Source organism: Pygocentrus nattereri, chromosome 17 (assembly GCF_015220715.1).
Source record: "Pygocentrus nattereri isolate fPygNat1 chromosome 17, fPygNat1.pri, whole genome shotgun sequence".
NCBI lineage: Eukaryota > Metazoa > Chordata > Actinopteri > Characiformes > Serrasalmidae > Pygocentrus > Pygocentrus nattereri.
Genome location: NC_051227.1, coordinates 26939222 through 26964359, shown reverse-complemented (window position 1 = coordinate 26964359; position 25138 = coordinate 26939222). Strand labels below are relative to the sequence as shown.

The following is a 25138-nucleotide window of genomic DNA, read 5'->3' as shown; positions in this document are numbered from 1 at the left end:
CCTGCCTGACTACATTGTGCCAACTGTAAAGTTTGGTGGAGGAGGGATAATGCTATGCCTAGGCAGCTTAGTATCAGTAAAATGGGAAAGGGAAATCTAAATGCTTCAGCACACCAAGATATTTTGTGCATTTGTGTGCTTCTAACTTTGTGGGAACAGTTTGAGGTAGGCCCTGTTTTTTAGTTCCAGCATGACTGTGCCTCAGTGCACAAAGCAAGGTAAGCTGAGTGGCTGAGTAAGTGACCTCAGCCCCATCAAATACCTTTGGGATGAAATAGAATGGAAATTGTGAGGCAGGCCCTCTCATCCAACATCAGTGTTTTGCGAATTCTCTTCTGGATGAATGGGCAACAATTCCCACAAACACACTTCGAAATCTTGTAGAAAGCTTCATAGAAGAGGGAAACCGGTTATAGCTGCAAACAGGGGACCAACTCCATATTAATGTCTATGGACTATGAACGCGTTGTCATTAAAGCTCCTGTAGGTGTCCTAATACTTTTGTCCATATAATGTATCTCCAATATGGTAATTTACATGAGACAAAAAAATGTTATTAATTTTGAATTTTGAATGGTCATTTTGCCCCATTCATGATGAAAATGTAACTGTTTATACAACAGCTGATATTTTCAGGTTTTGTTTAAAAAATATATAATAATAATAATAATAAAAAAAATCACACACAAAAAAAAATATTGAGGGAGTTTTGTTTCTGGTAGTGATGACATGCTGACTTCTTCACTTGCCTACCAAGTAATAAATTCTACATGTTTTCATCATTCAAATATATTTCATCAATGTTATTGGGGGAAAAAATTGCACAGTTCACCTGAAGGACCTCCAAAATAAAAAATTGCATTTTATTGCCACCGTGAAAAGGGATTAATGAACTGAAAAGTAACAGTGAAAATCAAACATTACATAAAACATTTTATATCTCACTCTCTTTCTCTCGCTCTCTCTCACTCTCTCTCACGCTGTCTCTGTGCTTTCATGGTTGTCAGGTATACACTGGATGAATTTGGCACAGCCAGACGTAGTGCTGTGGTCCGAGGCTTCATCGATGCACTAACGCGGGGGGGTCCAGGGGGCACCCCCAGACCAATAGAGATGCATTCTCATGACCCTATGAGGTAAATTACTCTGCTACTCTACTAAACACGCACATCCACTTTCTAACCATCCTTGTATTTCCTGTGATTAGAGTTTTGAAAAGCACATTGAACATTCCAAAAATCTAATGGGTGGCTTTTTGAGCTCTAAAAATAAAACAGTCATTTCACAGCTAATTGGAGGTCATCTTGAGGGTCTTGCTGTCATTTAGCACTAAAAGCCACTCCATATCTCATTACATCACACACAGCACTCATCTCTGTACCAACACGTTCCCCCCTTTTTTTTTTTTCTTTTTTTTTTTTTGGCTTACAGCCTCTATGTGTCTAAACTGTGTCTCCAAAGTTGCAAATCCAATTCTGCCCTCTAAATACATTAAAAACAAACTGATTCTCTTTCAGAGAATCCTCAGGCCTTCTTCAGGGAATCGGTTAGCGTGGGGGGTTCAGAGAAAGGGTGGCTATTGAGATCTATGGATTTCAGAATGTTACAAGGACCCCACGTCCTGTTTCTGTTCTAACGTCTTCAACCCTTCTCTGGAAACCCACGGAGAGAACATCAGGTTCTCTGCAGGACGTCGATAAAAGACGGGAAGAGCACTTCTCAGAACCGCCTGTCTTCTCACCTCTTTTGCTGCTTTCTGATAAAGAATATAACACTAATGTAATGATAACATGCTGTTATGGCCATGTTATGTAATGAGTATCCTGTTGCTGCATTTGAGACACTCATTCTTAACATGGTAACTAAATATTCTGTTTGTTTTGTTCAGATTCATGGGCATTGTCAGTGTTTGAGAATACAGATGCAGTTGCAGTGAACTGTTTATAGGGCGCATATTCCGTTCACTGCTTTCTTTCATACAACAATCAGATCCAGCGACCCAGTCTGATTGGTTGAGAAGTGTTCTACCCGTACTGTTATTTGTGATAACAGAATGTTTATTATTTTTCACGTTAACTGTAGCAGTCTGCCAAGCATGGATTGCCAAGTAATGATTTGCTTTACACTGCAGTTCATGCTGACATACTGGCAAAGTGGATAATGATGAAAGCGATATGTACATGTGCTGTGAAGTGTAGGAGGGCAAAAAAAAAATCCCAAAATTTGATCTGACCATTCTCAGTACATATCAGATACATATACAGCCCTGTTCTACTGAAAGTGTTTTAAATTTGATTTGATAACAAAACACAAACATATCTGTGTCATTGCTGAAATGCTTATTCTTTGTTTATTTGCGTATCAAACTCTTAGGTATGTGGGGGACATGCTGGCATGGCTGCACCAAGCTACAGCTTCAGAGAAGGAGCATCTGGAGGCTCTCCTTAAACAAGTCACAGTGCAAGGTATATTCCACTACCCCTGCTCCACTCGGCCCTACTATTCTACTACTCCAAACACTGCTGCTGAGAGCGTGTCTAGAAAACGTGTAGTGCTGACAATGACTTCTGAAATTGCAAAGATTCATGTGCAAATAATTATATTATACTATTGTTATATTTTCATCAGTATAATGTAGAATTTGCATTTAAAGGTGCCGTAAAATGGAAAATCGTATTTACTTTGGCATAGTTGAATAAGGAGAGTTTAGTAAATATAGTTGACATACCACAAACCTTAAACAATTTTGTCTCTGCCTTCAAACGCAAATCCTGCATATGCACAAAGAAGGTAAAACGGGCCAATTTCAAACTCTTAAATTGTTCCATAATGGCCTTGATGTTCATCTTTAAACGAGGCTGAAGTTGGCTTCCTATTTGCCATCTTCTTAATCAAATGTTCCATTCCATCTTTAATACTACAGGCGCCAGAATGTAACTGTGGCACCATTTAAGGTGGAACAGAAAATTCTCTCAACAAGCTGGCGAATAGGAAGCCAACTTCATCTCTCGCGTGTTTAATAGAGTGATGTTAGTTTGTTCTGCACATTTAACTCCAGACAGTTTCTCAAACCTTGGACAATGTTAAGCAGGCTTTGCTCCATATTTGAGACTGAAAAGAGGCGCAGTTCCAAGTTTATTAGCAGCACAACCCCAACAGCAACCTATAAATACCTAGCCATGCCATGTGATTTTCATCTACTTTTTGACAGTTGAAGCCAGATCATCTTAATTTGAAAGTTTTATTGTAAGCAAACAACTTTAAATTACCTTGTGTTGTTTGTCAAGATAGCAACAAAGTAGCTAGTATAGGTAACGTTAGCTACTAATAAGCTCCTGGTAACTTGCATAGCTAACTAAGTAGTATGATGACCTAGCTTATTTACATGGAGGGTAATTTCATTTTCCTGTCTATGTCTAGTGCAGCTGTAACTAACTCAAAAAAGGAGTCTCATAACAAATGAAATGTAAAGTGTAGACTAGCTGTCAGCAGCATCTGTAGATATGCTTTTTATTATTTGTTTGTTTGTTTGTTTGTTTGTTTGTTTGTTTAATTATTTTTACGAAGTTTGTAAACTGGAGAGATGTGTGATGTGTACTCTTTTGACTCTGCAGGTGTTGAGGACAGCATGCAGGAAATTGTTAGCCATATAACTGAAGGGGTTTGCAGACCACTGAAGGTAAGGGCTGGGATGCATGAGCCAAGTTAGATGAAAAGGCCAGTCCCACCACATTTTCAAACTCTGTCATTACTGAATAAAGCTCAATAGACCGAAACATACTATATTTGAACATAATTAAATTAGGAACTATAATTTTTTGATTAAGTATCTCATATTCATATAATCCACTTGGCATTTTGTGTCTGTGTGTCACTCAGGTGCGGATTGAGCAGGTTATAGTAGCAGAGCCTGGCGCTGTGCTGCTCTACAAACTATCTAACCTACTAAAGTTCTACCACCATACAATCAGGTATTGTCTTACCCTCCGATGGTTGAATGTTGGGACTCATTAAGATGATGACGTCAAACTTTTGCCATTTCTCTTTTTCTCTCTCTCTCTTGCTCCTTCTCTCATAGTGGCATCATTGGCACAAGTGTTGCATCTCTGTTGATTACTATTGAAGAGATGCATGTCCTCAGTAAGAAGATGTTTTTCAACAGCCTTAGTCTCCATGCTAGCAGACTCATGGACAAGGTAAATAAGCAGTAGATGTTGAATTATACAAAATTATATATTTAAATTTCTTCAGAGTATCCCCTTCCCTTTACATTAAAGATTATGAAAATCTTTAGGTTTCCAACTGCAAAATTTATGGCATGTGCCAGAATTAATTAGGTGCATATAGTGTGATTCATAACCAACTCTACATCGACCTTGAGAGTTCAATGGGGAGTGAGTTAAAGCTCAGATCTCAGAGTTGCACAAAACCTATATATATTTTCTTTTCTGCTATTGTGAAATCCTTGAGGTCAACAAACTCTGAAGGACTTGTACCTTGTAAACAGCAGGGGTACACGCCTCCACGTAAGCGAGTATGCTGGGCTGCAAAACAGCAGCCCCACACCAGTGCCTCTTAAATTACCGCCAAAATATCCTTGAACACGGCCGGACTTCTTCGGAAGGCTGTTTCATCGAGAGGTGGATCGATTGGAACAACAAGTTGGTCTTGCTCTCTGCTCTTCAGAGGGAATTATCGCCTTAGCAGCACGTTAATTGAATCAGCACAGGCTTAGGGACGTTACGTATCAGTGCCCGATGCTCAGTGCCAGGAACGCTGGCCAGAGCTAATAAGCTCCATTAGAGGCTGCAGGGCACTACGGCCTTCTAGCGTGAAGGGCTGGAAGGAAGAGCTGAGCATTTATTAGTAAGCAGTGAGAAGAAGCAGTGGCAGTGTCACACATAGTAGGCAGGTTATTGAGCATGTGAGGAGGGCAGGCACAGCTTTGTGAAATTTGTAGAGTATTATTAACAATATTGTAGTTTAGAATTGTTTAGATGGATAGAAATGCTAATAAATTAGAGCAGTCTTGATAAAGCAAAGTCATATACAACATTCATAGCAGTGAAATATAAACCTGTTACCAGTTATGTACTTAGTTATGTACTTTGTTCCCATTTACTCCCCAGTTTTTATAGCCACTGTTTCCCCTAAATGTTTTTTTTTTTTTAGGCTGGCTGGTGGGGCCCGGTGAAGTTACCGGTATTATTGTGTATAGGTGGTGTCATCAAATAGAGCTACTTTTGATTATAGGGCTTGAAGAATGCTTGAAACTTGTTTGCTTGTGTCTGAAAACATTTAGAAGGTGGAGTTCTTGCTGGTTGTAGTCATCGATAAAACAACAAAGATGCAGCACCTTGCTTGACGTTGACATGTTTTCAACAACATATTTTATTAATATTTCAGAAAAAAGCTGTTTCTTAAGGACCAAGAAATTCTCTGATTAGAGCCTGCTGTGATTTAGAGGCTGGGAGACTATTCCTAAATAACCAGTGCTTCTCTGACGCAAACTCATATATGAGACCGCTTAACTGAATTAGTTCAAACTGCAGTTCTGTAGTAAAAAATAAAATAAAAAACAATGATGTTTTCAGACTTTAAATAAGGATTATATATTAATTTAAGAGATCTCTTTGGATTCTTTTAAGGTGGAGTTGAAAGATTTTAATTTGAGTTTGATTTGTAATTAAACAAACAAAAAAAAAAACTCTATCTCTCTATCTATCTATCTATCTATCTATGTATATGTGTGTGTGTGTGTGTGTGTGTATAGATAGATAGATAGATAGATAGATAGATTGGGTTTATTTTATTAAAATAAATATTTGAACATTTATTTCTTCACTACACAACAGTAACACTATATATATGTATGTATGTATGTATGTATGTATATATATATATATATATATATATATATATATATATATATGTATATGTGTGTGTGTGTGTGTATGTATGTATGTATGTATGTATGTGTGTGTGTATATATATATATATATATATATATATATATATATATATATATATATATGGTTGGGATAGTGTAGTGGTTAACACCTCTGCCTTCTACACTGCAGACTGGGGTTCAATCCCCACCCTACACTATACCAATAAGAGTCCTTGGGCAAGACTCCTAACACCTAGCCTACCTGTGTAAAAAAAATTATCAAATTGTAAGTCGCTCTGGATAAGAGCGTCAGCCAAATGCCGTAAATATATATATATATATGTATTTGTATGTATAATATTTTATATATATTATATATGTGTGTGTGTGTATATATATATATATATATATATATATATATATATATATATATATATATATATATACATACATACATACAGTGGGTTGCAAAAGTATTCATACCCCTTGAACTTTTCCATATTTTGTCACATTACAACCACAAACATAAATATATTTCACTGGAATTTAATGTGAAAGACCAACACAAAGTGGTATACAATTGTGAAGTGGAAAGAAAATTATACATGAATCAAAACATTTTTTACAAATAAAAAACTAATCAGTGCGACGTGCAAAAGTATTCAGCCCCCTTTTCCCTGAGTGCAACCAATTGCATTCAGAAGTTGCCTGATGACTGCTAATGACTCAAAAGGGTCCACCTGTGTGTAATCTAATCTCAGTACAAATACAGCTGCTCCGTGACGGCCTCAGATGTTGGTTAAGAGAATATTGGGGAGCAAACAGCATCATGAAGTCCAAAGAACACACCAGACAGGTTAGGAATATGGTTTTGGAGAAGTTTAAAGCAGGCTTAGGTTATAAAAAGATTTCCCAAGCTTTGAACATCTCACGGAGCACTGTTCAATCCATCATCTGGAAATGGAAAGAGTATGGCACCACAGTAAACCTGCCAAGACAAGGCCGTCCACCTAAACTTACAGGCCGAACAAGGAGATCACTGATCAGAGAGGCAGCCAAGAGGCCCATGGTGACTCTGGATGAAATGCAGAGAGCCACAGCTCAGGTGGGGGAAACTGTCCACAGGACAACAATTAGTCGTGCACTACACAAATGTGGTCTTTATGGAAGAGTGGCAAGGAGAAAGCCATTGTTAAAAGAAAACCATAAGAAGTCCTGTTTGCAGTTTGCCAGAAGCCATGTTGAGGACACAGCAAACATGTGGAAGAAGGTGCTTTGGTCAGACGAGACCAAAATAGAACTTTTTGGCCACAATGCAAAACGCTATGCGTGGCGGAGAAATAACACTGCACATCACTCTGAAAACACCATCCCCACTGTCAAATATGGTGGTGGCAGCATCATGCTCTGGGGGTGCTTCTCTTCAGCAGGGACCGAGAAGTTGGTCAAAGTTGATGGGAAGATGGATGGAGCCAAATACAGGGCAATCTTGGAAGAAAACCTGTTGGAGTCAGCAAAAGATTTGAGACTGGGGCGGAGGTTCACCTTCCAGCAGGACAACGACCCTAAACATAAAGTCAGAGCTACAATGGAGTGGTTTAAAAAAAAGAATATTCATGTGTTAGAATGGCCCAGACAGAGTCCAGACCTAAACCCAATTGAGAATTTGTGGCAAGATCTCAAAACTGCTGTTCACAAACGCTCTCCATCCAATCTGACTGAGCTTGAGCTGTTTTGCAAGGAGGAATGGGCAAGAATTTCAGTCACTAGATGTGCAAAGCTGGTGGAGACATACCCTAAAAGACTTGCAGCTGTAATTGCAGCAAAAGGTGGCTCCACAAAGTATTGACTCAGGGGGGCTGAATACTTTTGCACGTCGCACTTATTAGTTTTTTATTTGTAAAAAATGTTTTGATTCATGTATAATTTTCTTTCCACTTCACAATTGTATACCACTTTGTGTTGGTCTTTCACATTAAATTCCAGTGAAATATATTTATGTTTGTGGTTGTAATGTGACAAAATATGGAAAAGTTCAAGGGGTATGAATACTTTTGCAACCCACTGTATATATGTGTATATGTGTATGTATATATATGTATATATATATATATATATATATATATATATATATATATATATATATATGTGTGTGTGTGTGTGTGTGTGTGTGTGTGTGTGTGTGTATATATACATACATACATACACACACACACACACACACACATATATATATATATATATATATATATATATATATATATATATATATATATATATATATATATATATATATATATATATATATATAAAAAATCCTATAGATAATCCTTTATTTATTGTCCTGATAGTATATAATTTTGGCAGATGTCAAATTCATCGTTGTTGTGATGTCACTGGCATGATTGCATGTACAAATGACTGCCCAGTCAGCCTTCAGCAGTTTATCTGCCAATTCCCTTTGAACTGAAGAAGTGTGTTTTCTGCAGACAGTCTGTAGCACTACTGGAGTGGAAAATGTGGATGAAAATGATTAACTGTTGTGCTGTTCCTGGCTGTTGGGAAGCATATGTATTATTACATAACCTTCCAAATGACCCAGACATCAAGCAGTAGTAGCTTCCCAGCATCTTAGTCTGCACTAAACAGTTTGTTCTGTACATTTCAGTTGAATGAGACACCGTACAGGGCAGCCAATCAGGATAGAGGTCATTCACAAATTACATGCAAAACATGGTTCAATAACAGAAAAGGCCTGTTTAATAAAAGGATAAAGAGAGGTTGGAAAATGGTTGAAATGAATTATGATTGTTTTTTGGTACAAAAACCCACACATGTCAAAATGGGTCTTGGGGTTTAAAAAAAAAACTACAAAAAAGTACAGTGTGTGCATACTATGCATATATTGTTTTGAGCTTTTAAGTTGTTTTCTGTCGCTCTCTCTCGCTCTCTCTCACTCTCACTCACTCGCATAGGTGGAACTGCCTCCTCCTGATTTGGGCCCCACAGCCTCCCTCACTCAGACACTTTCTCTCCTTAGAGAGGTTCTTGCCTCCCATGACTCCTCTGTTCTCCCCCTGGATGCCCGCCAGGCTGACTTTGCTCAGGTAAAGAATGTGTTGTGGTTACCAAACCTAAAGGATATTGTAGATACTATATTTTACAGTTTTGCATCTTTACTCAATGTTTACTATAGTTTAATGAAGCCTTGTGTTGCTCTTTTGTCTGTCCTTCCTATATGTAAAAATACAATATAATATATTATTTTGATGTTTTTCAGTTTTTGGCATAATTTGAAAAAACCTGTTGTCCTTCACATTGTGTGTAAAGTTCATGATGAATGGACCAAGAGAAATGACCAAAAATGACTTGGAAAAAAAAATCTGGTTCCATTGACTTCCATTAAAAGTAGAATAGGTTTTTTTCCTTCTCCTGTAAAGTTACCATTTTGGAGATACATACATACATACATACATACATACATACACACACACATATATATATATATATATATATATATATATATACACACAGTATACAGTATCCCCCGAGCCATACGGTGTCCTTCAAAACCGCTTTGCAGTCTCTTCAGGGGAAAAAAAAAAAAGAAAGTCAGACAAACAGGTCTGCTGAAGAAAAGCATTGCAGCTGAGGATAGAAAAACTACTAAGACTGTAAGACTAAAAACATGAAATCACCAACAGCCTCCAGATTACAGGAACAATCCACTGTTTACTGTTTTAAGATTTCAACAACAGAATTATAAAGGCTGCACCGCAAGACATAAACCTCTCATCATTCTCCAAAACAGAATGCCGGATTACAAAATGTGCAAAGTGGTGGAACAAAGTTTTACAGACAGAAGAGATTACAGTAAACACATTGTAGAAAGGTCAGTGAGTGGAGAAAAGAAGATTTAGACAACCAATGCCAGGCTTGCTTGCTCATTTTATGAAACATAGAGGTTTTTGATTAATTGAGTATGACTTGCAGCCTCTGGAGGTGGCACACACAACATTACTGATAAAGAATGTCACTTTTCAAGTGCATAGTATGTCTGTTTCCTAGAAGTTGTATCAAAAACAAAAGGTGGAAAGTTCTGGACTGACCATGATAGTGTGCCATTTTGAAACCAATGTTTCACTTGGTGAAAAGTGTAGGCCCTCAACCCAAAGAAGAACAAAGTTATTTTGTCTCATCATCTCTACCTACCTTAGTGTAATTTTCCTCCAGTTTATCTGCTGTTGCCTCATTTTTGGTCTAATTTTAACTGCTTGAGCAAATTACAAAAGTAACTGTTTGGACTTTACTGTTCCTGCACTTTCCTGAAGGTGAGAATGCATATCAAACAGCACACACATCTCAAATACTAGTCTTCTGTGTTGTGTTCAGGTGTTGTCATGCATCCTGGATCCTCTGCTACAGCTCTGCACTGTGTCTGCCAGCAATTTGGGCACTGCAGACATGGCCACATACATGGTGAACTCTCTCTACATGATGAAAACTACTTTGGCATTGTTTGAGTTTACGGACAAACGGCTAGAGATGCTTGAGTTCCAGGTAAAGCATGTCAGCATTGTATTTTGAAGAGAAGTTTGTCTAACCTTTGCAACTCAGGAAATTTCCTGTTATGATGTTGGCGTTCTCAATTTTTACAGTTTTTCAGTATTCTTGCAGTATTATTAACATTTACTGTAACTGTAACTAATTTGCACAGATATTAAAGTGTCAGTCATTGAATCACCTGTGTTTCTTTTAACACTAGATGTAAACAACCTTGTAAATCATATATATGTAAGCATCTTGGTAAATGTGTGTTTAATTCCACTGTGACTTTTTAATGGGCCCCTGTCCTGCATTTATTATGATTTATTATTTCCTCCAAATTCTGCTTATGTGTGGTTTTATGTACCAAAAACAGTCATTAATAATTCATATACAGGGAGTCCCAAAAAAAAATTACATCATTTGAAATGTTCAAACTTAACTTCATGTTAAACAATACTAGATTTATTTCTCAAAATTCAAACAAGAAATTCAGAGGGATGTAGATTTTATAACCAGTTTCAAAAGCTTCACAAATGTTCTGTTTGACGATATCTGATACTGGTAGTCGTCCAGGTCCATTTGCCCTGCAGACTGCTTCCTCTTTTAATTATTTGTGCCTTGTCTAAATCTGCTTTCCAGTTGGTGCATTTTTATTTAATTTTCTCAAAAATGCACTCGTTTGACTGTGTTTGAGCATATTCTAACACACAAAATGACTTTTCATTACTATTAAAAATTAAACGTGGTTAGTTTTTACAAATTTTGTTAAAATTTGATATAATTTGAGGGAGAATTGGCTATGTTATTAGACTACAAAATTATGTCAATTTTTTGGGACACCCGGTATTTCTTTTTTTTATTTATTTTTTATCAGTTTTACCATTTTGACTAGCCTCTTTTTTTACTGTGCCTTTAAGACTGACAGATGTAAATAATATGTAAATTGGCTGTTCTGGTTGACTGTGCTGTGTTGTGACTCATTCAGAAAGCAGTAAGCTGAATAAGAAGACATATATACATATAAATGAGTTGGCTGTAAAGACATCACTGAAACAGTACATTTAAAAAGGGCTGTTTTTACAGCTTAGCATCCATTTGTGGACTGTATGGACTGGGGAGTGAATAATACATTTTGAAACTTTAACTGTGTTCACAGGCTAGGTAAAATTTCCAAGATATGGGCTCTTTTAAAAGGATATTATTCGCACATAGTTACATTAACAAACCAAACCCTTTGCAAATCGGATCCTGCCCTTCTCAAGCCCTCTATGTGCTTCTGTCTTATTGCTTTCCATCACGAAAGCAGTTGTAATTAACCCCATTTAGGTTCTGGCTGTAATTGAGCTGAACACCAGCTCTTCTAGTGAAAGAAAATGGCAGAGAACTTTTTTGTTTTTCTTGACTTTCTTTTCATTGTGTATTAGATTGAGGCTCACTTGGACACTCTGATCAACGAGCAGGCGTCCTATGTGCTGACCCGAGCTGGACTCGGCTACATCTACAACTGTGTTCAGCAGTACAGCACGGAGCAGGTAGGACTGCTGATTCCAGATCAGCTGTGGCTTTTTTTAATGTTATACCTCTGGCCTTGACTGTTGAAGGTAAGCTAAATTTTAATTAGCACAAAATAGCAACTTGCTACTGTCCTGGTCAATTTTTGTCAAGCACACATCCTCTACAGTGAGTGCACTTTTGGGCATTTTAGTGCACAAGTACTGTTTATTTGCTAAATTTAATATAATGGAAAAATGTATTAAAAAAATTAATAAATACTCTATTATTGCCTAAAGTATTTGGTCATTTGCCTTCACATGCATATGAAATTGAGTGGCATTCCATTCTTAATCCATGGGGTTTAATATGATGTCAGCCCACTCTTTGCAGCTATAACAGCTTCAACTCTTCTGGGAAAGCTTTCCACAAGGTTTAGGACTGTGTTTTTGGGAATTTTTGACCATTCTTCCAGAAGCACATTTGTGAGGTCAGACACTGATGTTGGATAAGAAGGCCTGGTTCGCAGTCTCCGCTCTAATTAATCCCAAAGCTGTTCTATCGGGTTGAGGTCAGGACTCTGTGCAGGCCAGTCAAGTTTTTCCACACCAAACTCGCTTATCCATGTCTTTATGGACCTTGCTTTGTGCACTGGTGCACAGTCATTTGGAACAGGAAGGGGCCATCCCCAAACTGTTCCCACAAAGTTGGGAGCATGAAATTGTCAAAAATCTCTTGGTCTGCTGAAGCATTAAGAGTTCCTTTCACTGGAAGTAAGGCACCGAGCCCAACTGATGATAAACAACCCCACACCATAATCCCCCTCCCGCCAAACTTTACACTTGACACAATGGTCAGACAAGTACCGTTCTCCTGGCAACCGCCAAACCCAGAGTCATCTATCGGATTGCCAGACGGAGAAGCATGGTTCGTCACTCCAGAGAACACATCTCCATTGCTCTAGAGTCCAATGGCGGCATTGCATTTGATGCTTTGCACTGTGCTTGGTGATGTAAGGCTTGGATGCATCTGCTCGGCCATGAAAGCCCATTCCATGAAGCTCTCTACACACTGTTCTTGAGCTGATCTGAAGGCCACATGAAGTTTGTAGGTTTGTAGTGATTGAGTCTGCAGAAAGTTGGTGACATCTGCACTCTATGTGTCTCAGCATCTGCTGACTCTGTGCTGTCATTTTACTTGGCCTCCTGCTGTCATTCCCAATCACTTCCACTTTGTTATAATACCACTGACAGTTGACTGTGGAATATTTAGTAGCGAGGAAATTTTATGAATGAACTTTTTGCACACATGGCATTCTATTACGGTTCCTGAGAGCGACCCATTTTTCACTAATGTTTGTAGAAGGAGTCTGTGTGCCTGGGTGCTTGGTTTTATACACCTGTGTCCATGGAAGTGATTGGAAGACCTGAATTCAATTATTCTGATGGATGAGTGAATACTTTTTGAAATATAGTGTATGTAAAATTTGGCCTAAACAAAAGTTATGGTACATTTTATATGTTATGTTTTCATTTTTTCAGTATGGCAAACAAATAACATGCATATAAATATATACTGCACAGTAAAATTTACAGTGGTTTGTTCCCTGTAACTGTAATAGCTGTAATACTAAGTTCATGTACACATTTTATTTGATCACCGAATATTTGTAGTGGGTTAATGAAATTAATTAAACTTTGTCTTTTAGCTTCAGAATTTGACACATGAGACAGAAGTAGCTAGAAATCATTTGAATTGCGTTCAAGGTCGTGGCACCTTTCTTGCAGCGTACTAAAAAAAAAAAAGAAACAACAACACATGGGCCGGCATTCTGTGAGAATTGGGCCTTTTTTTTGTGACTATGCCATATAGGTGTCGAAATTTGAGCTCGCATCTCAGTCTGCCACTCTCAGGTCTTGAATTTCAGATATTAGTGCAGTTTATAGAGACAGTGTTTGTTTAATGGGTTTCTTTCATCATAGTCCATCCCCAGATAGGAATGATTGTAGTCCAAAATAGACACAAGTAGAAATTATAAGCAACAGCACTTCTCTTACCATGTTTGACACGGAGCACATTTTGCCTGATTACTTCTGGTGGAAATGTTGCTTGGTCCAGTCCAGGACAGAACATGATCAATATATAATTAGATAGTAACAAGTAATTGTAGTATTCAGGCATTTCAGCACAGCAAGAAAGGCCAGATATGACACACAAAATAACCTTAAAAATATATAAAAATAACCTTATAAATATTTTTTGGTATCAGCTCCACAGTACTCAAATCCTGTCTCAGTTCTGACCGATCAAATAGCTGATTTTTCATATACTTTCATACTGGAGTCCTCTAGCCACTGCGGGCTCTGGACTGTAATGGCCCAGCAAGATGTTTTAATGATAACAGTTAATTCTTGGTTATCAACGGTGCACGTACAGGGGTGCATGAGAAAACATTGCTCTATATTTTGGCTTTATAATAGGTTGGAGTAGGCCACGTGAAGATATTGTTATATTGATAAATTATGCCATATTACATCAAAATGTCCTGAATATGAATGGTACTTAAAGAGAACTGAACAGCTATATGTTTGATTACAAAGGATTCATTCATTGGAGTCATAGCAGTGTACTGCGCAACACCTGAATAAAAATCTTTTTTTTTTTTTGGTTTTGTTATTTGACACACTCTGTACTTCTTCTAGCAGTACTGTATGCGTAATCTGCCTCTTTTAATATTTGGCTCCTGATAGATAATCAGAATGTTCTTGCTGCGCCAGCTTCTGCTAACAATGGCCTGATGAGCAATAAAATAATGGCAAAGTAGTGATTTGATTTTGGCACATGGAACGTGGGAAGTATTTGGCCAAGCGTCAGTAACACAATTGGTTGAATTTGAATTGATAAACTTTTTGGTCAAGTATGGTTTATTTGTATTATTTTGACCTTAATACACAGTAGGCTTAGGAGGTTAGTAGGTTATATGTGGTGATATACCTGGATTTTATACAGTGATGGGCTAGAAAAGTTTAAAAAATGGTCTTTTATTTTATTTTTTATTATTATTTGTTTTGCTCCATTGTAAATGTAACAGAGTGCTAGTCTAAAGACTAGAGAAACTAGTCTAAGTTAACTATACAGTACATTACACTGTAACTTACATTCAAGTTGCATCGTACAGTGTAAGTGCTACTGCAATAAACACACTTATCCTTTTCATCATGGGCATCATCATTCTTTTTCTTCATTTTCAAACAAATTCAATAATTTCTCCAAATTATTTCTAAACCAAGAATCTAAATATATTGGCTTATCTGAAAAAAGAAAAGAAAATAGCTGATAGTAATTTTTGTAAAAGTGTTCTTTGTCTTTCTGATCATGTATACCACAGAGGTATAAACTAAAAAAGCTTTCTGGAGTCTTTATGTGTCTGTATGTCATAACAGAAGCTTTGTTAAGCTCTTCTCTGCGTATATTTAAAGCAGCATTTAGGGCCGTTTTATTGCCTGTAATGAGTGCTCTGTCCGCCTGCTGCTCATCCTCATCACTGATGGCTCACTTTGCTCTTTTTTCCCCCTTTCTTCTTCACATTTTACAGGAATAGACTGCTTTGTTTACATAGCCTCTCTTTAGACCCTGTTGCCATGGTTACGCCATGGTAAAGCTCTCGTCAATAGATCTGTGCGCACAGCTTTTTGCACAAGTTTTTCAGACACCAGGAAATGACCTGAGATTGAAAAGGCCTTGGGGGATCTAATTTATCATGTGTCTGATCACATATCTTTTAAAGTCCTCTGTTCCCCACTCATTTTGATGTTTTTACTGTTTCATTATAGAAAGTCTTTATTTAGCACAAAAGTGAAGTGTATGCAATCCATACATTGTAATTTGTGATATTTGGGGTCTGAGAGGTCTTTGGAGTACTTCTGCATTTTTCTGTTTTATTTGATTTTCTAACGCTCATCCAAGCAGTATATTAAGTATACCCATTTAAAAAAAATTGAGGTAAGGTTTTATTCCAAGGTAACACTGTTTCCCCATGAAAAGAACCACAGTAGATCATTTTGAATTGGGACTTCAAGTACCTCAATTCATTTCCATGTTTCACTGTGTGTTCACTGCCCTGTAATGCAAGTTTCAATAAGCAGCTTCATGTCAGCCTAAACCCATTAAGAAATGCAAGTGATGCAAAACTGGCATGTTCTTTGAGCTGCTCATGACTCCTTCTGTTACAACGTCACTTTCTATTGTCACCTATATGAATGGACACTTCAGAGCAGCAAGAATACAAGGTAAGGAAAAAGTCAGAGAGAAAAAAAGAGAGAGAGTAATGCATTGGCATCATTCTGCAGTCTGGTCATTCCTTTGCCAGTCCTCCCTCATGAAAGGCTGCAGGGTGACTAACAAGACACCTGCTGTCCACAAGTGCACAACTGTCTCGCCTCCTGCTCCTCTGCCTTCTCTCTCTACATTCAGCATTAATTATGCGCTCTTCTTGCACTTAATTACTTTGACAATAAAATGATTGGGTCTCAACCAGTGTATTTTTGGGTTTTCAGGTTTTTGTGTGAACCGTTTTAATGTTTTTGTTGCAAGTTTGAGTGCTGCTTCTTTTTTCTTCTTTTTTTTTTTTTACATAATTCTTTTCTCTCACACTGTTTCAAAGCTTGCTCCTTCATTATGGGATGCGTCGCTGTGGCTTTGCAGCTTTTTCTTCATTACAGAATGTGTAGTTGCATTCAAAATACTTGAATCTCAAGGACAGTCTAGGTTAATCTTGACTAGTTAGCAAAGTCTCATGTGTAACTGGTCTCTTCTGTCTGTGATGCTGGCTTGTTTGGGGTCAGTTTTCCTTTCAATGGTCTCTTCTGCTTCTGGAATGTCTATGTTGATGTAGACGTGGCCACAGCATCATGACTTCTTATATTGTTTGAAATGTTGCCCTCCTGCTTACAGTGCAGCCTGTAGCTTATATCCAATTGTGTGTCAAATGTATCTTTTACAGCACATCATTCTTTCTCTCCTGTTGTTGGTTTTCTAAGTGAAAATAAGTTAACATATCCTCCACATAGAGCATACTTCTGCCATTTTAATGAACAATTGCTGTTTATTTTCTGAGTTTAACACATTGGAGAGAAAAAAAAACAAAAAGTGCCCAGTACAAGTATTAAGAAGGTACATTTGAGATTTTATGTTTTCCCCCAAATATATTAAACTCTGCAAATAAATGGGAACTGTTCACTAAAATTTGCAGAAAACACTTTGGTATCGGTGCCGGTCCTGGCACTTAAATGCAGTATCAGTATCGGCAATGGGGATACCAGTATACTACAAAGCAGTTCTGATGCACGTGCGTGTTGACATACCTAGACAGTACTTAACAGTACATTAGCAGTGTGGGTTGACAAGCAGGTGTGAAAGTGTTAATGGCAAAATCTGTAATGCCAGAGTTTCTTGGGAAAGCAATAGTAGTGGGCTATGTACTGTTTGGAGTTCACAAATACACTAGATAATGCAACACACATACGGTGTAAAACATGCTAGTTGGAGCTCCTTACCTGAATGGCTGAGCCATAATCATTCTTTCACTGGTTACTCATCTCCCTCTGTGTAGTCAGTAACAGACTGAGTTAATGTTAGTCCAGGTTGTTATTAAGAAAGTAAACATTAGAGAGACTTAAGGAAGGAACCACCAGTCTTTTAGTGTAACTATAGTCTTCAGCATATCAGCCCACTTGCAGGGCCTGTGAGTGCACCAGCCCCTCCAGTGGTGAGCCTCCGTCATTCAGTTGCATCACACAGCAGTGTGGTCTTGCAGCCTTCTGCATCAACCAAGCTGAGAAATACATGGCTCAAGCGCTGCTAATGACCGCATAAAGGACTTTTACTCAACTCCAGCAGAGACTGTTGCTTGGAGATGTTCGGGACACACATATGTACCTCACATGACTCACATGTGCCTTGAGGAATTCAGAGAAGTTGTTATGTGCTAATATGTGCAGACCATGGGTTTATTTATTTATAGTTCAGTTTGTTTTTACTAGTAAGTAAATAATAATTACTTAGTCTTGTTATATTAAAATAAGACTAAAATGGTGTGTGTATATGTGTGTATGTATATATGTATGTATGTATGTATATGTATGTATGTGTATATATATGTATATGTATGTATGTATGTATGTGAGAGAGAGAGAGAGATGCTATATAAATAAAACCTGTTTTTGTTGTTGTTGTTGTTGTTATTATTGTTATTATTATTATTATTATTATTATTATTATTATTATTATTATTATTACAGGGAAGTATACATATCATTGAGTGATATTTATCTCTTTTTCCGTTGCCCTCACATCCCCCAGGGTCCTCTATCCAACCTCCCAAGCATGGACAGTTCATCTCTAAAAGCAGCTATGGTGAATCTCTTTTTACACATAAACACTCTATTGTTACTTTTCAGTTCATTCATTTTGCTCTTCTCTTTCTTTTAACTGTCATCCACCAACAAGCATGTACATTTGTCTTACTGGCCATCCTTTCTTTATGCCCAGGTCCAGTTTGACCGCTACTTGTCATCTCCTGATGCTTTCATGATGCCTCAGCTCAACTTTCTCCTCAGTGCAGCTATCAAGTGAGCCCATTTTTGTCCCTCCAAGGCATTATATAGAAGTAGTAGCATTTTTGAAGATTCCTAATTTTTGAGTTCACGTCGACTTTACTGAAACAATGGCATCCCATACAAATAATGTTATTTCCATGATGCGTCCTTTGTACTGCATTCTTTCAGCACTATGAGATGATACTAAGACTTTCTGTTTTAGTGATGTTAATGATAATGACACAATGCAGTACAAGTAAAACACTGAAGCTAAAAACTAAGTGGATATACATGGAATTACAGCACATTTAAAAACAGCATCCCAATACACTAGGTGTATGCTAACCTAAATCAATTTTCAATCTAGATGTAAAAACACCTATTAAGCTTGCATTACTGATATTCTGTGGAAAACTATTCCAGAGTTAAGGAGCATATATATATATATATATATAAATATATATATATATAAATATAAAATCTTTCATCATCTCATGAAGTGAAGTGATCCTAGGATTATTTTACAGTTAATTCTAAGGTTACAAACAACACAAATAGGCTTATCTGAAGAATAACACATTTTCCACAGTTTTTCAAAGATTTGAAAGTATTAGATTGGAATAAGGAAAAAAGGAAGCTGAAGATATATAATACTGTATGGATGGCACTGTGCAACAATGATGCAGTAAAACCATTTTATTGTTTAAAAAAATGTATCTCTTTTGAGCTGGTGAGATGAACACACCACCACCAGCACACTTGATTTAACATAATGAAGTATTGATTAGTCAAGGTATTTGATGATAATAACAAATAATACTTGTCTGCAACAAGAAGTGGTTTGGAAATGGTTATATGAGCATATATGAAATCACTACTTATTGTACTAACATTATACTTATTTAAACCTTTTAATGGCCAGGACCCACTGGCAGGCCCAAAGATTTATTGCACACACCTATACCCCAAGAATAGCTCAGCCAGTTTGCAATGAAGTCCATGTAGTTACTGAATAATAAACCTTAATATCATATCATGCGATGGACTGGCGACCTGTCCAGGGTGTATCCTGCCTTCCGCCCGATGACTGCTGGGATAGGCTCCAGCATCCCCCGCGACCCTGACGGAGAAGCGGCTTAGAAAATGGATGGATGGAATATCATATATATATATAAGTCTGGTTTTTTTATGGGGTAGTCTAGTAGTAGTATTTTTCTGAGCAAAAATTTTTACTACCTAGATGAATAGCTTTTTAAAACTACATTTTCCAGATTCCTTTTGCACTGTGTAGATTAGCTGACTAATCGAGCCTGTTTAGGTGTGACTGTTTAGCCCTGTTTCTTACTGTAAGGCCACTAGAAGAATTTAAACTATATATTATCAAAGTGCAGGTTACATGTAATCATTGCCAGTTTATAGAGAACATGTATATTTTTTTGGTCCAGTAATCATGACAGCCTTGTGGGATACATAAACCATTCAGAAATGTACTGTTTTTGTTGTTCTTACTGTGGAGAGCAAGTGGAACGGCAAGCATGAGACTACATGTGCATTTGTTATGTTTATTTTTTTCCTCCTCCCTCCTTTTTCACTGCAGGAGTATGCTTTTAGCATGAGTGTGGTGTTGCTGTTTGAGAGAGAAAGAGAGAGACTCACTGAGTCACATTGTTACTGGGAAATGCAACAGGGCTCGAGGAGCACTCAGTGTCCCTTAGGTTAATGTTCTCTATTAATGGAGATGGAATCACGGATGGGCCGGCCACAGCTAATTATCTACCGGTCCATTTCTCTCTCGCATTCTCTTTTTCCCCTCTCTCGCCCACCCCTTCCAAGCTCCACTTCTCTCTCGCCTACACATAACCGCTAAACATGGCTTGACTCTACGTGGCTTTCAGAGTGGGGCAAATAGCTGGAATGGTTTATTGGAAACCTTGTCCACACACATTCATATATTACGCACTTTGCTATACACACTTCATGTTAAAACCAAGCTGGTTGTTGAAATCAGGCATATTTACGTGCAGAGATAAATGTTTGCGTGCTTTGCAGGTACCCTTTTACTGCTAGAGCCCATATTGTCATTGTATGTTTACTACAGCAGATGAGATTTTGTGCAGCTGTAGGTGGCACTGTTAGCCTCTTGTCCTGACTGTGGAGTGGTGGTGTCTAAGAGACCTACTGTATGTGTTTAATCAACTAGCAACATGAAGCAGTACTTCATGTAGTTATCAGTTTGAACAGCTGGTACAGTCATGTGCAAAAGTTTAGACATATACAGTATATACGGTAACACAACCTCTACAGAGAACATACATTTTAATGTGCAGTTACTCTTTATTTGCTGAATTTAATATTTCGGAAGACAAGAACATAAACTGTAGTCTATAGTTATGGCACATTTAAAATAAAAAAATTTGATATGCTAAACTCACCAAATAAATAGAAAATGCACACTAAAATTAGCAAGAAATGCCATATTTAAGTTTGCTCGCTGTAGAGGATGTGTTTTTGTATGTTCATGTTACAAATCAACAAAACAGTTGATTTTCATTTGGCTAGGGTCAATATACACATAAAGTTATGTAGAGTTTAAATCAAGTTCTTAAAAATGTATTTTATTACATTATTACAGTGTTATAACACTATATTGCGCTACTAAACACCATTGAAAAAGAGATGTAAGGAATAAGAGGTTGGGGGGGTAGGGTTACTTTCTGGCAGGCCAAATCATATGTCCTCACAGGTTTACCCAGATCTCAGTTTGCTTTGAAGTGTAGACTGTAATAAATATGCTTTTTATTTAGTCTGAATGCAGTATTTAGTAACTGAATTGAATTGAGCTCCAGATGAAATGCAGTGTAACCTGACCTTCTCTTTCCAAACATTTCAAAATTGTAAAGCACATCTTTGCATTGATTATTTTTCTAATGCTGCTTATAAGTACATAATAGATGACATTTTAAGTCTATAAAGATGAGTCAAATCAGTTAAAACATTGGGTAACTTATTCCTTAAAGTCAGACAGAAAGATTGTGAAAGAATGTGAAAAAGGAGTTATCTCAGAGTTCTTTGACGTTTGCATCACAAGGCTGTGGAAACAAGTGGCTGTAGTGAGTAGAACTTTCCTTTTACCATCAGAATAGTAGATTAGACACTGATGTCAAGTGATCCCTCAAGAAGCTTTAGTTGTGCCTAACCAGCTACCAGAATTTAAAAAGAACCCTTATCTGTGGTAAAATAAATGTAAACAAACTTTTTGCGAAAACTTCAGTTCCACAATTTCACAAAAGTGAAACTGAGCTTTGAAGAAACTTTTTTTTTTTTTTTTTTTTTCCCCCCCTCTGTTTCTAACTCTACTGCCCATAGCTGTCTGAGCTGTTAGGCAGTGTGTACAGGTGCATAGTTTGTTTACTAGTCTAGTCTGACAAATGTTAGACTCTTACCTGACAAATGTTGCCTGTCGCCGCCCTCCGATTATTTTTTTTAAGGCAAATTGTAACATTGTTTACTAGAGCATTATACTGTTTCTGTTAATCATAACATTTACCACTGCAGCTGCTGTGGTCACTACCAGTCAGTTTACCTCAATAATTCGATATCTCACACAGATTTAAAATTCGACCTCTGCCAGAAAATAAAAGCCTTTAAAAAAAACAAATAATGAAGTGGTTTAAGTTGCGGTTTGAAAGGCCCACACAGTCCTAATCAGACAGAGAAGTGGACCTTTTCACTTCATTTCTTTGTTGTCCCCTAGATCTGACTTTGGTTAATGAAGTCACAAATCTTTATGGTCAGTGAGATGGAGTCGAGTTGCCAGCCCCTTATAATGTGTTTTGAAAATATCCATCCCCAGGTTGTCCCTTGTCCTTGAGAAAGTGTTGTAAAAACAAAAACATAAATCCTTTTTAATAAAAATATGTAAACTGGACCAAATTAGAACTTGAATGTTCCCCCCACTCTCTCTCTTCTACAGAGACCAGATTTTCAAGCAGTCCACAGAGCTGGTGTGCCGTGCATATGGAGAGATGTATACAGCTGTAACCAACCCGACCAACAACTACAAAGAGCCTGAGAGTGTGTTGCACAGATCTCCACAGCAGGTACAGACCCTGCTGTCCTGAGCTCCAGCACACACTCCCACACATCTTTACTGCGTCTGAACCAGTATAACTGACTTTGACGTCCGGAAGATCGGGTGCCATACACTGGCTGGGCGGCAATATGAGCCAATCAGTCAGAGGTGGACATAAGGTGGATTCTAGTGGTGTGGCTAGGGTAGACATGGGTGGTGATGGTGTGTTTTAAACTTTTAAGCCACTTGGTGTCCTTCTCTTCAGCTCCCACATTGTTATGGGTAAAAGGCTCTGTTTAAGGAAGAGAGAGAACAGCTCGCACTCTGAAAAAACAAAACATATTTTTCTTCTCCACATGAACGGATTCCCACTGGCAGGCCTGGGAGAACAAACTAAAGACCTTTCAGCACCAGACACATACATTCACGCACAGACACACAGTGCATACAGATACAGATGTACAAACCCATCTACTCTATTAGGGCTGCACGATATATTGTTTCTTCATTGTTATTGCGATGTCTGCTTTTGCAGTGCTGATGTTTATTAACTAATTGCTGTGTTAGCATTTTGACCAAACAACTTTTTGTTCAAAGTATGCCTGTGCCCCGTGACAGTTAACTGAGTTACCTTGTTAACAGCTCTGAATAATGCTTAAAAATTCATTTACCAGCAGTCAAAAAATGTGTTGACATTTGCATTGCAGATCATATCAAGACAGTTAACTTTTATACATGCTGAGTAATGTATCCTACAGTAATACCACATCTGTGTACCTAACATGCTGTAGATGAGTGTCATCAAAACACTGCTGCTAGTTGAACATGCTCAGTGCTGCAGGCAGATATCATGCCTGTACAAAAAGCTGTATATGCGACGGTGTGCATTTTAGCATATCCTCAGAGCGCATATGTCAAACAAAACGTCTTGTCTCACAAGAAAAATACTGCCCTGTCCCAGCTCTCATACAATCAGGCTAAGCTAAGTGACTTCAGAGACCACAGCATTGGACTGTAAACTTTGTGTGGTATTCACAGCGCCCTTCTTTATTACTAGATAAATTATACTTCTGTGGCTGCTTTAAAGATCAACTGACTACAACCACATCTTTTATTGAACTGCACGTGCCATGTTCATTTTTTTTTAAACTCACATTGTATTACTGTGCTTGCTCCTGTGTTCAGAGTTATGAGCTGTCTAAAAATTGAAATTGAATAGTGATAATAGTAATAATAATTATAGAAACACTTTCTTCTGGTCATTTTTAGGCATACATGAACACAGCATACCGGTTTTATACTATACGGTTATTCTGGCCTTGACACAAGCCTAGCTCAAAAATGCTGCAGTCAATATTCAATCATGTCACATTATTGATACTAGCTATATTTAAAAATTAATATAATAAGGCATATCACATGACGTAGTTAGAGGTACGCAATGTGGCAAAAATACAATATTACAATACACAGTACGTCACAAGACTTTTCCAGACATCTGGTTAGTTGGTAGAGATGAAGTAATGCCACATTTGCATTAAATAAATTGCATCTAAAACTGAATATAGTTATTTCTATTAAAAAAATTAATATCCTGTACTGCACTAAATCCTCCTAAACAGGACTAATTCTGCTCTATTTGTAATCAAACATACAGGTGGTCAGTGTTCTTGGAGTGTGGGCGATAGCAATGACATGGCCTTAAGAGCATATTATGCTATGCCGTCATCATATTGTAATTTATCACAGTAATGCTATATATTTTCATATTGCCTAGCCCTAATCGCTGTACTTGTATTTTGTCTATATTGTGCAGTCCTATACATGATCTTAAACACAGTGGTTCATTTTTCAACCATATGCACACAGATACGAACACACTCACGTAGAGCCCAGTCTGACTCAGTTCCAGGCTGTAATAAGAAACAGTTCTGCCTTTCTTCTCATTAAATCTTCTTTTTTTCTCCCGAACTGCATTAAAATACACCCAAATGTGCACATGCTGGAGTCTTGCTGTTTTTTTTTCCACCTCTCCGCCTCTTTTGAAAGAGATAGTTAAATGAAATTTTGCGGCTGCCCAACCAAAGCGTCGACCAATGGCGAGCTGGCTGGATAGATGCTCTGAGACAATGGCGCTTTTATGTTGGCGACCTGATCGCTAGTCACGCCATCCTTTAATTGCAGGCAAAATGCCTGCCAGTGCTCATTCATCAACTATATTTAGCCGAACGATGAAAAGCAAAAAAAAAAAAACACCACATTACTCTCAGTCTAATAATAGAACTTTGTGCTATTTTTTTGTAATGGAAGACGACCAAGTATTGAACCCTGGCAGGCATACAGGGCAGGAGGGTGAGAGAATGTACCAGGGTGAGAAGACCATATTGAGATGACTGCAGAAAAGCTGTTAAGGACACATAGGCTTTCATCTGGAGAGTATTTGCAGAGGGTCACATGGCTGCAGTAAGGGAACTCTCCCCACACCGCCTGGGGCCAGCAGGACTGCTGAGAGCTTCACATGCCTCACATTCAGCTCCAGGC

General features: G+C 37.7%; 1 protein-coding gene across 1 annotated transcript in view; it reads left to right on the top strand.

The window, feature by feature from the left end:
* Nucleotides 1-24595, top strand: part of cog6 (component of oligomeric golgi complex 6) — a 52741-nt gene extending 28146 nt beyond the window's left edge. The window contains exons 9-19 of the mRNA XM_017696809.2: nucleotides 1008-1136; nucleotides 2374-2465; nucleotides 3615-3679; nucleotides 3880-3971; nucleotides 4079-4196; nucleotides 8866-8997; nucleotides 10283-10450; nucleotides 11863-11970; nucleotides 18290-18343; nucleotides 18479-18558; nucleotides 22499-24595. Of these exons, the coding sequence (XP_017552298.1) occupies nucleotides 1008-1136; nucleotides 2374-2465; nucleotides 3615-3679; nucleotides 3880-3971; nucleotides 4079-4196; nucleotides 8866-8997; nucleotides 10283-10450; nucleotides 11863-11970; nucleotides 18290-18343; nucleotides 18479-18558; nucleotides 22499-22646 (1186 nt within the window). The 3' untranslated portion in view covers nucleotides 22647-24595. The remainder of the gene's footprint in view (nucleotides 1-1007; nucleotides 1137-2373; nucleotides 2466-3614; nucleotides 3680-3879; nucleotides 3972-4078; nucleotides 4197-8865; nucleotides 8998-10282; nucleotides 10451-11862; nucleotides 11971-18289; nucleotides 18344-18478; nucleotides 18559-22498) is intronic.
* The last annotated feature ends 543 nt before the right edge of the window (nucleotides 24596-25138 follow it).